This window comes from Nuphar pumila, chromosome 1 (assembly GCF_984573655.1).
Source record: "Nuphar pumila chromosome 1, dmNupPumi1.hap1.1, whole genome shotgun sequence".
Taxonomy (NCBI): domain Eukaryota; kingdom Viridiplantae; phylum Streptophyta; class Magnoliopsida; order Nymphaeales; family Nymphaeaceae; genus Nuphar; species Nuphar pumila.
In genome coordinates, this window is record NC_143249.1 from 182,159,105 (window position 1) to 182,172,163 (window position 13,059).

Below are 13,059 nucleotides of genomic sequence, written 5' to 3' on the forward strand. Positions count from 1 at the left end.
TACAGCTCGAAACCGTCGGAGTTATCAACGGCATGGTCGTGGCACATGCAGCAGTGTGTACGACTGTGTGCATAATCTTTTGAGGCGATAATCCAGCATGTATTTGGAGTTGTTTGGGGCCAAGATCGAAGATTCACCGTATAAATGAATTATGGAGAACATGTGGGTGAAGGCGGATTCGAAAAATTTTGAAGTTGTAAAATTTATGGTTCCTCAAGTGTTTTTCGGATTCCTCCTATTGGTGGGGGATCAACTCTCAAAACACCTATATAAGGAACCTCCTGTTTGAGATGTTTGCCACATCTTGGCATTAGCTTGGCATAGGTACCCCTATATCGCACGGCCAGCACTGGGAGTGCATGGGTGTATCAGTGTGTAGTGAAAATCCCCCATGTGATATAAGCAAAGGCTTTGGGTGTGCAGGTAGGCAGCCCTTGGTGCGACGATGTGGTCCCAATCGTGCATGATGGCACGGGGTCATGCAAGTGAGCGCACGACGCCAACGAACGAGTTTGGGCGATGTTGTTCACTATAGTATGTAATCATCAACTGGTCTTCAAACTGAGGGTTGAAAGACCTTGTCTCTTTAGTGGTGAGGTTTTACTGAGGGCGTGCTCATGGAGTCTTTATTCACTCTATAGCATGTGAGACTAAGGCATCTCTGCGGTGTTAGCTTGGGTAACCAAAATTAAGGAAAGGTAACTCAAAATGATATTTGGAGGCTTAGCATGCGTCGGTAAAAGTTTAGGATGCAACATGCTCCTCATGACCTCCATTGAATGTTAGTTAAGTCGGTAGTGCCGTGAAGGTACGTTTCAGCCTATGCCAGCGTACCCTTGCCTGTGTGAGCGACAATGCACGTTTGGCCTTTCGATTGAAGGTGCTAACCAGTATAAAATGACTATGCACGTAAATGGTTATCAGATGCACGACGATCATGTTTGAAAGAATTTCTTAAAAGAAAAGTTCGCTAAGTTGAAGTTTCATTGTGTAAGAAGATTACATATGAAAAAAACACGTGTTGTGAGGCTGACTAGGCCACGAGGCCTAGTGTCGCACGGGCGTTCCTTGACTTGAAAGGCAAAAAATTTGGCCTTAAAATTTAGCCCACAACAACAATACAAGAAAGCAATTCTTGGATTTTCTTCTTTTTCTCTAAAATAAGAGAAAAAATTTTCTCAATGCGACTACCAGATGAGGGTGAACACAGCCCGCTCCACTGCAGACCTCTACCAATAAAACCCTAGAGGACCACCGTACCCTAGGGATGCAAATGGTTCGGACCCTGAACAGCTAAATACATAGGGATTCTAATTGAAATCCAATCCAGAACAGCCAAAATTTTCCAAACCTCCATCCTGGGTCCAGCCCATTTGCATCCCTACCATGACCCTTAGCAAACTTGAATTTTGACCCCTTCAAAATGGTGATTTACAATTTGATGGAAGCCATTCTTGTGGAGTTCCACCAACGCCACCACCATCTTTTTCTTACTTCACAGCCAATAAAGATATCGTTTCGTAGATAAGAGATAGAGGGAGATGAAACTCAAGATTTCGCATTCTTCATTTGATCGAAAGATCAATTTAATCTAATTGATTTCATACCCTACATTTGATGTGTAAATGTTTTTGTTCTTCATTTCCGTAAATAGCTTGGCTGCTCTTAGCTTACCTCTCAAAACCGTTGTTTTGATAAATGAAACTCTTGGGGGTTTCTCATATGAATTTACTGATTATCAGATACATTTGGATTTTGAAGTTCCTTCTTACTTGTCAACAGTATAGAACGGCTTCGTAAAACCCAACATAGATTCATCGCCTTAAAACTTTGTTTCAAGTAGCTGGCAAATTTGCACATGCCTTGCTGGAGATGTCCACAATGAGTCTTACCATCCATCCCTTATGACCCAAGCATACAAACACGTTTCCAGCAAGCTATTTACTTGAGGCTGATCCAAAGCATTAAACCATTTGCACCGATTATTCAACCAGTATTCCTTTTCTCGTTTATATCTCGTTCGCTAATCAAACCAAATTAGGCCAATATTTTTTGGGTCAAATGTTGTAACTAAGCCTGTCATGGATCATTGAGAGAGTGGCCAAGCCCCCCGCAACATGACCCATCTAACAAACTAAATAAACAGCACATCCAAACGAAAAACATATACATTATAGGCCTACTGTAATCTTGTCTAATATAATTGAACCTGGCCAACAAAAAGTACCAACTAAAATTTGAAAATTTCGTACAAAATAATTGAGGCAATTGAAGACGCCCACCTCCATAAGGGAGAGACACATTTACTAAACTTCCCTTATTCAAAAGATTAAAAATAATATCCCCTCAAAGAAGAACTGAAAACACCAAAAAAGGAAAAGATAACGAAGATGAAGTAAAACATAGTAACTCTTCTTAGCCAGTTTCAGCTGCATAGTGGTTTGCTATCCTACGCCAACTCACAACAATTCGATAATTTATTCACCTAACAACGTTATAGGCTTATAGCTTATCGGCGACCACCTCTTCTTGCCGGCATATCTGATTCCTCATCATCAGACTGGACATCACCATACTGCCATACATTGAGCCTTTCACGCTTTGCCTTTGCTTGATGCTCTTCTAGATTATCGAGTGCAGACTGTCTCTCTTTTGTGTCCCACTTTTTCCTTCTCTCCAGTCTAGCAAGTCCTTCCTGTTTTTTTTTTTACAAGAATAGAAGGGAGAAATGTTGTTAATCCAACTCTGAAATGAATACCAAAATTGTTACCTCCAAAATATATGATGACACGAGCTTTTCCTACTGTATAAAAGGGACAGTGATCATTTATCAGGACCCCACAACTAAGACTATTGAAGCATCAAGAGGAAATAGATAAAAAATGTTAGAAATGCAAACATCACAGACTTTTAAGAAAAGAAAGTTCCCTCTTATTCCTTTCTTCTCAACTGTATGCTTAAGATGCAAGCAAAAGATGACAATTTTCTAAAATTAAAAGCTGGATTGTAGAGGCCAGTTGAGTTGTCTAGACATAAGTAGGACAGAACCAACTTAAACTAGTTTGTGTTTCTGCCCATGTCACGCGGACACGGCTGCGGATACGGGGTACGGCCATTGTTATGAAATTTCCAACATGACTTGTATATAAAGGGATACGGAATGACAGTCAAAATGGAGTATCCGTGTGACATAGGTTCCTGTGTATTGAGGACCTGATAATAATGGCAGAAGTGTTTTTTAGAGCATGTCAAGGTTCTAAGATTAAACAGTGTTCACAAATAGTTGGATCTCTTCTCAACTGACCAACCATTCAGTGATTTGGCTAGCATCCGGGTTACATAACATTGGACTTTACATGTTTCTATTAATATTTGACAAGATTAAAGGGCTCATTGAGAAAAGTATTTATTTTCATCTGGAAACAATGTAGTCCTTGTAAACACACACACACACACGCGCGCGCGCTCGCTCGCTGGGAGAGGAGAGAAGACTTTACCTGCAGCATAGCAGCATTGATACTGGAACCTTCTTCCACATTGACCAATGTTACTATCAGAACTGTACCAGTTCCTTGCCCTTTCACCTTTCCTCCTGAGGTGTCTCTGTCTTCCACCATTGCCATAAGCTCCTTGGAACTATTTAGGGTACATTCACTTAGATACTGAGCTGCTTCAGGACCGAAATCCTCCTCCAACTTTGGTACTTTAATGTAAGCAAGGCTACATAACTGAGCAAGTCCTGGTGCTGAAGAGACCGAAGGATCAAGAGGCCTTAACCGACTGTAAGGAATTGCCTCTTGGTTGCCATAATCAATGTAGAATACCTCAAAACTGTCCTCTGGTGACTCAACTGCTCCTCGGGGAGCATTCACAACCTAAAAAGGAGACACAAGTCAGCAGCACTCAGGAATTGTGTTTAGTATTTTTTAACAGTCAAAACCAAACAGTGGTCACCAACCATGCTCAGAACAAAAATATCAATTGAGACTGAGCACACACGAACTTGATGTCTTCATTGCTCAAAGGTATTAAGACGTGTGACACATTTAAGACATCAGTCTAGCCCAGCTCTGAGTATAGCTTCAAATAAGGCATGTTTTAGTGTCTGAAAGTGCATACACGATTAAACTCTTACCATGGCCCTATTCCAGGAATTATCTGCAGTATACTTCGCAAGGACAATATCCCCCTTTTTTGGGCTGAAAACTCCAATGATAGGGGGAGCTTGGAGATTTAAGGAAGCAAGCTGCTGCTGGATAGATGCCAGTTTCTTATCAGCAATGGATTGAATGTAGAACTTACCATCACCCAGTACTTCAGTAACAACAACCTGAAAATTGTAGAGATTGTTTGGAGATCGGTAACAGAATGAAGAAAAAGTGACAATAGAGAAGAAAAAAAACATCCAAAATATGGAATCATCACAAAGAACCTTTATCACTTCCTTCTGCTTTGTCTCAGATGTCGTACTGTTAGAAGGTTCCTGTCCTTCAACATAGTTCTCCCATATCTGAAACAAAAAACAAGTAAGAAACCCCACAAAAATTAGAAGGACAACAACTATTCACTCTATCATGTTACACACTTTTAACTTCTGCTTTTTTGCATTTTGTTCAGCCTGTGAGAGAAGATGTGCATCTTGGATCCGATCAATGCCAAAAGCAGTTTGGAACCTGGCAAGTCCAGCTTCCAGAAGGGGCACAGCCATGTTGGTCTTTGACTCCCATAAAGATCCCAAAAATGTTCCAGTCCTGTCAACTGTTTCCACTTCAATCTGCATATAAGCATTCAAGATAACTGAATGATCTTTAACAAGGTAAAGTGCATATGGCATAAATTGAAGTGGAAACATACCTCAACATCTCTCTGCAGTATTTTTCTTCGCATGAAAGCAATAGCCTCATCGGAATATGGCTCATCCCTACCAGGACACCTGACCCCAGAAAATGAGAAAGCAATGCTGCATGTCTCCTTTGGAATTAACAACTTAAATCGATGACCACTGAAGACATATTCAACTACAGCAGGAAGCCTTCTACTTCGTTGAAGAAATGGCAAGAAGTCTTTGGCTTTTTTGGCAGACTGGAATGAATATATGGACAGAATGACAAGAAGTTTGAAACTTTTACACAAATATAGACCAGACAGATGAAGGAATCACTTACCGACATTACAAGGTCAGTGATATGCATCACAGGAGGATCCTTAGCTGAATGAATCCCTTTTTTCCCACTTATAGCACGAGATTCTGCAGCTAATAGAGAATCATAATAGTTTGATCGTTCTTCAAAATCACGATGTCTGATAACTGTGGCAAAGCCACGTGCTACCACCAGCTCAGCAACATTGATTCCCTCTGGGTGGCCACCTCCGGCAGCTACTGCAACTTCATCACCCTCAGATTTTGATGGGGACACCAGGAAGACAGTACCAAAATCCATGATTCTAGAATCGGTAGAGCCAGCTGCAGGCACGGGATTGGGCCCATCAGCAATGCTAACCTTTCTAGAGTATTCCATGGATGCCTTGACCTAAAAGAACATAGTATGAATTATCTCAAAAGCAGCCACTATCTCATGATTAAATCAGGGTACGAAATGCAAACGATGAAGTTCATACTTGCCGACAAATAAGGCGAGTCCTCAGGAATTCTTTGGCTTCCCGAGCATATGAAGCAGGTTTTTCATCCCTACGTGGATTGCCCATTTTAGGAGCCCTGATACTAGAAAGATTGACTCTCCGTTCAGCTGAAGGGCTACCATATGCAACAGCATCATCAGCAACAATGATGCAATCCCCACTGACAACCTCCACAACCTATGAGAATTTATAGATCATAAAAAGAGTATACAATTTCAGAATCACAGGTCAAGTTTCTAATGTAAAAAATACTATTAGAATCGAATCATACTTTTCCAGTGAAATTTTGGTCATGAATTGCTTTCGAGTTTGTTGCTGGCGGGACATAATTTGTCCAAATTCTCAACCTATCCTTTTTTGCTTGAAGCTCAGCAGCCTTCAACTGCTTTTTGGCGTCCTCCTCCATCATGTTGGAACTCCACTCCACAAACTTTGCCAGACCCTGAATAGGAAAATGATCACACTGAGAAAACTGCATGCGAACAGCTAGTCAATGAATCATGGAACTACAAGAATGAATGGTCTAAAATAGGATTTAACAGAAGTAATTAATCTAGTCCATCAAACCTGCATAATAGTAAACCATGAGCTACCCATTATGCTATGGAAAGCATATGGAATTCACAAAAACCAAGAGAAAAACCAACAGATGACATGCAAAAGATGGCAAAACTTTATGCCATTAGGACCATGAACGATACACAACATTGTTCGCATCACCTAACATCACAAAGTGTCATTCCCAACAAAATTTCGTTTATGTGCCCCTTGTGGAAGGTGATGACCCTTTAATCCACACACCATGGTCTTCAATGGTTCACAAGACTGTGAAAACACCATGGCTTCTATAAAGAGCCATAAAGGAGTCAGTGAGTCACACAAAGTGTGCTCGTGAAGCTGCAGATGGAGGAAAATCAGACGTTCCAAAATGCAGTATGAATTGCTGTGTTTTTGTGTCATCCAAAAACAGGGTTTTCCAACAGGTGAACTAATAAACTTGCAGATTTGAACTTGAGCATCTGGAGACTTTAACACCTACTAATACAATCCTTTTCTTGTTTAAGGCATGCTAGAAACCAGAAAGATACTGATACAAAGTCCTCTTTCAAACACACACTGCTTGATTATTTGGCCAGAAGTTTTCTTCACATTCCAGAATATAATATCCATCTATGTCTTGTTTATCCACTAAGGGAACTCCACAAAAATGGCACGACCCATAAATACAGCTGTATTCATGAGACAGATAACCAAAGATGTCTCAAAACACACATACATCCGACCACACAAATACATTTGAAAAGTTCACATGTTCACAGCTTGAATAAATATTTTACAGATTTTTGTCCGCGCAAGAAGACACATACCCAAGGATACAAATCTAATGCTGTCTTAGAAGTCATGGAAAGTTGAAAACTCAACACTATTAACTCATTCAGATCAATCTCATAAAGTTTTCTATACTGTACTTTAATTAATGACATCAATCTGCCTGCAAATGAAATAGGAGTCTGTGAAAACAGAATTCAACTTTCATGGCCCCAAAGGGCTTTGGCATAGTTGGATGGGCCCAAGGCCGCTAGACGAACAGTTTAGGTTCAAATCCTGCCAACGTCAGCCTCTTGCATTATGATAGCCGAAGCAAGGCGACTCCCTGGGGGCTAGGAGTGTGCCACGGTTTTACAGTCGGAGAAGTGACCGTAGGTTGGCAGGCATAGTCCAGCGCAGCCAGGTCTCTTACTCCGAGGGTGGTTTCTCCATTCCTCATGGAAGAAAAAAATCATGACAATCAAATATCTACTTCCGTTTACATTGAGGTTCTTTGATTTGTGGTTTCTATTGGGTATTTAGTTAACGACATCAATCTGCCTGCAAATAAAATAGAAATCTGTGAAAACAGAATCCAACTATCATGACAAACGAAGATCAACTTGAGTTGTGTTAACATTCTTAATGTAGCTCAGATGAGACTTAAGATTTTTGTTAGGATACTATAACTTGATGGTATCTCAATAAATTTAGCACAAAATTCTGTTACAAAAAGTTCCAGGAAGGTAGAAAGTCTTTAATGTAACTTGCTATTTACCCAGATTTTAATTACAACTTTTATGGAAATCAAAACTAAAGAAACTCACATTTTCTACAAGCTCCAGGGCTAGATCCTTCGCCGAATCTCCATCTGGGTAATACACTGAACCAATCAAATTGCTGAACTTGTCTACACCCTCCAGCACAATCCGCACCTGCATGCTAACCATGAATTAGAGAGAAACTGCAGAAAGTGCAACCCAGAGGGGAAAGATCTGTTTGGAATGAAAGAAAACCCACATCTCTATTCAAAACACGAGTCTCAGTAAAGTGTTTTGCTTCCCTCCCAAATGGGTCTGGTTGCACTTCCCCAGTTGCTGCTGTGGATGCAGCAAGCTTCTGTGCAGATGTTAGTGGCAATCGACCTTCTGCAGGAACATCTCCATTTATCTCAGTGGAAGTAATCTCGGTCTCAGTTGTTGCTTCTACTGCAGCCCGTCTTCCCATTGAAGGAGCCTAATGTGCAGTGGTGAAAATTTCTTAATGACATACACAAAGGCACAACCTAGACCTAACAATAGACATCTCATATCATGAAATGCAATCTTACCTGGATACCTGCGACAAAGACTTGAACAAACTGAAACTCTGGAAGCAAGTATACCCTCACCGTGCTTCCATCACGGACCTGCTCAACAATTCCCTGCATGGGTCTACCTTTATTGGCAGCCAAGAGGCCCATTGCGTCCAGGTTACTAGGATCTCCAATTGAAGAAGGAGGCAAATTCCTGATGGATGCCTCCGAAGCGCCAGGCTCCTGCATGATTAAGCAAGAGTGAGTAACTTCGCAAACCTTATATCAAACGTTTCAATAAGGAGTACACCACAAACAAATTGTCCGTGGCTTCTATCAGATAATAGCACAGCTGAAGGACTAGCCTTGCTCCAACGGCCTAAGCCTTCCTGCTTCGCCAGCTCCTCAAGACGCAAAAGCTCGGCAAGAAAAGGACTTGATTCTCCTTTTTGCTGACCCTGATCCCTAACCTGAAGCGATGGAAGTTAACCAAAACCATGAGAACCCACAAATCCAAAGTCACTTTTCCAACTCAAAATGCAAGCGCATGGATTCGTATGACCTTTGCCCAGCCTTTAGAAACTACGAGCAAGGCCACGTTTTTATCACCAAGAAAAACAGAACCGAATTCCCGGCCAATGGATGGCACAGTGTAATCAACTTTGAAGGTAACCTCCTGCTCGAAAAAGAAAGAAACCCCATAGAGCACTGTCATCAAAACTATATACGGTCATATCAACTGAATTATGCACAGATAATAGATAGATAAAAACATGTTTAGTAAAGCTAAAAATATAAAGTGAAACCTTTCCAATGCAGAGATTCCTCAAATATTCTCTACTATCCCAGGCAAACGGTTCGTCGACGCCACCTCTTCGAGCCTAGGTACGAAAAAGCATTCAATGCATGAATTGTAAAGATCGATCTTATATTGGTACTTGACAAAAACTTGACAGGTCCAGGACCCCCAAATAACATCAATAAAAGCTCCTGCTAAAGGGGCTGATTCTTTGTTATTCCGTTGATCAACAAGCGAGCAAGTACCGATATCAACATGCTAGCATGAAATCAGCTAAAACTCATCCTCCCAACGAGAAATTCAACAGAAAGTTAATTAACAGGATATGAAAGTGGGATCATAGGCCACGTATCTAATGTAAAACAACATCCACCATACCATGCCGCCGGTATGATCAATAGAAAAAAGGGAAAAAGGATCATCTGAAGCCATACCAATCTCGGAGCGATGAGCGACGAGAGCGTGATGGTCTTCTCCGGTGGGATCTCCGCCCTGGTGCTCCCCATTATAACGAGGCAATCGCCTGAAGAGACGGCCTTCACCTTCCCTCTCAACCATCCCGTAGCCCCGGCAGCCGACGCCATGCGGGACACCGTCGATCTGAACAAAAGCCACGGTCATTGATCCAATAAAACATGCATCCACCAATCCCCCAATAAAAACACCTTAAATAAACCCCCTAAATCTCCAATCCTCCAAAATAAACATCAAAAAAGGAAAAAAAATAGAGAAAAAAAAGAACAATCTTGTTATGCCTAGGAACTCAATCTGATCGAAATGCAAACGGGATCTAGGATTCTGCATCTCCCAAAGATCCAGATCTTCAAAGATCAGAGTGAAAATCAATCAAAAACCGATTTTGACGAGTCCATCTCATGAATTCCATCCAAATCGAGAGAGAGAGAGAGAGAGTACCTCGATCTCGTCCAAATAGAACTAGCGATCAAAGAGAAACAGATCGGAATCGAAACGGAGAAGATGTCGATCTGTTCAAATCTGAGAGCGAGAGAGAGAAACCTTCAGACCGGCTCGTAGATTTGTTGCAGAGAGGAAGCTCCTGCCTAAATTAGGGAAGGAAGAGTAGCTGAAATCTCCGAGATACCCCTACTATTACTGGGGATTTCTGCAATGAGACCATCCAAAAGGGGGGCTTTCACAATTATGGAAACTTCTCATGGGCCATTTGTCATACGAAAGAGATCCAAAGGCCTCCGTCCTCCAATCCAACGACCAACGTGAGCGCCATTTCTCCCACGCGAAGCGCTTCCGTTAGATTCAGGTCTAGGGCTTCCGAATTCGGGTCGGACTTACGGTTGACCGTATCCCGACTCTGAAGTCGCAAGGTTAAGGTTCACAATGACTACCTTGAGTTGATTCGATCTGTTGACCGGGCACGAATGTGAACTAGGATGCCGACCAGTGAGTGTGATCAAGTTTGATAAGACTCAATCTGTTGACTAGCTTTCTTGTGGACGTGTAGGATGCTGAAAGAAACCTAAGTTGTCTGTGTTTGTGTTTTTTGAAAAGTAAAAATACTGTTCAAAAGATATTCACTTTTAAGATCTCATGACTTCAAAAAAGTGAATTTCACACAAATAAAATTGGATAAGTTTAAATGTTTCAACACGATCTTATTTAAAATCAGAATAAAATTATTCTGATTTTAAATTTAAATTTAAATCCAAATCCAAATCCAAATCCAAATCAAATATTATGAGTTGCTTCCAGCTGCCTGAACATGAGATTGCACCGAGTGTTTTGACTTTCTGAAAAATATTGGATCTGGGGACGTTGGTTGAGCATATTGTTCAAGGAAAAAAAATACAATTTTTCGGACAGGGTTTGGTGGAACTTTAATTTTGTTTACTTCGCCCACGTTTTCCTCTTGAAAAGCAAGCCAACTAGTTGGGACAAAGCGGATGGCTCAAATTTCATGGAAGTTGGCGCCGCGTTGGGATGCTTCACTAGGGATACGAAAAATCCAGCGTCGGTTTGAAAATATTGCGGTTTAGAAGCCCATATAATTTTGAAATTAACAAAGATTTGTGCAGTTATTTTAATATCAAAGAAATATTGGTACAAATAAAAGAGTGTTAATTCTTTTTTGAAAGATTTTTTTATTTTTATTTTTTAAAGAAAGAGTGTGCATATAATATATTTTATGTTTCATTTTTTTGGTTATTTTTTTATTTTCACGTTCATAATGTTTTGTGTATTTGCTGGCATAGTCTCACGATTTTTTTTTTTGAGAAAACCCAATATTTTATAAATTATCGCAGGACCAAGACCACCCACATCATGCCGTGATCAGTGACGTTGGGTCATATGGGTCAGGTCCGTTATCATGATTGCATATGAAGCTGGACGGTCCATAGGGCCGGTGGAACCTAGCCAGGTATAGCTGCTTTTGAGCCTTTCTGTTTCGGTTTGCACCGAGTAGGTGCCGGTTTGAGAGCAGGGCCCCAACCTTGCACAGACTGCGATCCAGCGAACCGAGATGCATTGGGATTTGTACAACTGGGTTTCATGGCCCGTGAGTGGCTCCGGTCAAAGTTCGCGTGGGCACCTCAACGAATAGGGGTGTCAACCGGTCGGGTTTACCCGGACTCCACTCGGACCAAACCTTATAGGGTCTGGGTATGGTAATAAGTAAGAAGACTTGATTAAGATCCGGATTCAGATTTTAAAGTCCGATTAATACATGGATCGGAGTATAGTTTATAAAATTTTATATCGGACAAAACTCAAAAAAATTTAATATAAAAATGATAAAAAATATTATTTTACCGGGAATGATTTCTCTGATTAAACTCAGGTCCTTACCCGATATCATATCCAAAAATCGAATCTAAGTCTGATTTCACATGGGTCTGAACCAAACCCGACCCGTTGACACCCCCTGTCAAAAAAGAGAAAATGAGTGGAGGGGCGGCGGTTGCAGCAGGATGAATGAATGGGAAGCACATCAGGTCATGCTGAACATGAGCGTTTTTGCTGATGCTGACATCGTGGCCGTCTGTTTGCATTTTGGATGAATGCCACGTGGTTTTGTGGACTTTTAAGCTTTTTTAAAATGCAAATCGGATGGCCACGATGTCGGCATGAGCAAAAACGCTCATGATCTGATATCACGGATTACACACGGCACGGCTGTGTGCTACTAGATGGGGATCGACGTCTGTCATCTTTCCTTTAATGGCCCCAGGTTTCTAAATAACTTACAAACACGCCATCGGTTCGTGTAAAAAGTAAATGGGCAAAAAAATCTAGTGATCCGAGTGATAGTCGGCACTACAACAAACACCTAGATTACCTTCACATGGTTACAAAAGTTAAAAACGGCAAAATCTCGGCAAGGAAAAAAACTGGGGAGATTTTGAAAATTTTCATATATCTCGCTTTTTTTTTGGCAAAATCTTGGGAATAAATAATAAATTAAAAAAATATTTAAAAAATGTTTTTTATAAGAAAATATAAATAAAACACATTTAAAAATAAAAATCTCGGAGGTTTTCACAATAAATATCTTTTAAAAATATAAATATTGTGATATTTGTCACAGTTTGAAAATCTCACAAGAAATTATCGTTTTAAACTTTCAGGCAATTTCTCATGATATATGGGCGAGATTTTTTATAAATCTTGCGATATTTGTCACAGAGGTTAGAATCACGGAAAAAAAAAATTACCATACCACACCTAGCTGCATGCACCACACATCTTATATTAACACATTACAACAACTTGGGTATTGGACACGCCACCATGATGTGCGAACACCATTAAACCGATATTGGACATGGTTAATGTCTTGTCCATGACTAATTAATTTATGTCCTTTAGAGGGGTGTTTGAGTGGTGGAACATTTGTATCTCCAACACGCCGAATGACAAATATTTTGGATGCAAGAGTCGGACTCTCCAGGGTCTGACTCTAGCATTCCCTTAGTATGTGTTTGATTGTTTGTCTAAGTTGGGCAGTTTGGACACTGCTAATCCATAACAGACATGTTATTGT

At 40.7% G+C, this 13,059-nt stretch overlaps 1 protein-coding gene across 1 annotated transcript; it reads right to left on the minus strand.

Moving 5' to 3' along the window:
- Positions 1-2,259: 2,259 nt before the first annotated feature.
- On the minus strand, positions 2,260-10,547 carry TUDOR1 (TUDOR-SN protein 1). The gene is made up of 17 exons (XM_090001505.1): positions 9,957-10,547; positions 9,476-9,641; positions 9,049-9,123; positions 8,805-8,918; positions 8,608-8,712; positions 8,279-8,485; positions 7,969-8,184; positions 7,776-7,883; positions 5,912-6,082; positions 5,620-5,817; positions 5,166-5,531; positions 4,855-5,082; positions 4,586-4,774; positions 4,433-4,510; positions 4,136-4,330; positions 3,498-3,875; positions 2,260-2,695 (listed from the first exon to the last, which is right to left on the minus strand). The coding sequence occupies exons 2-17, from the start codon at positions 9,623-9,625 to the stop codon at positions 2,510-2,512; spliced, it is 2,964 nt and encodes a 987-aa protein (XP_089857631.1). The 5' UTR covers positions 9,626-9,641; positions 9,957-10,547; the 3' UTR covers positions 2,260-2,509.
- Positions 10,548-13,059: the final 2,512 nt, after the last annotated feature.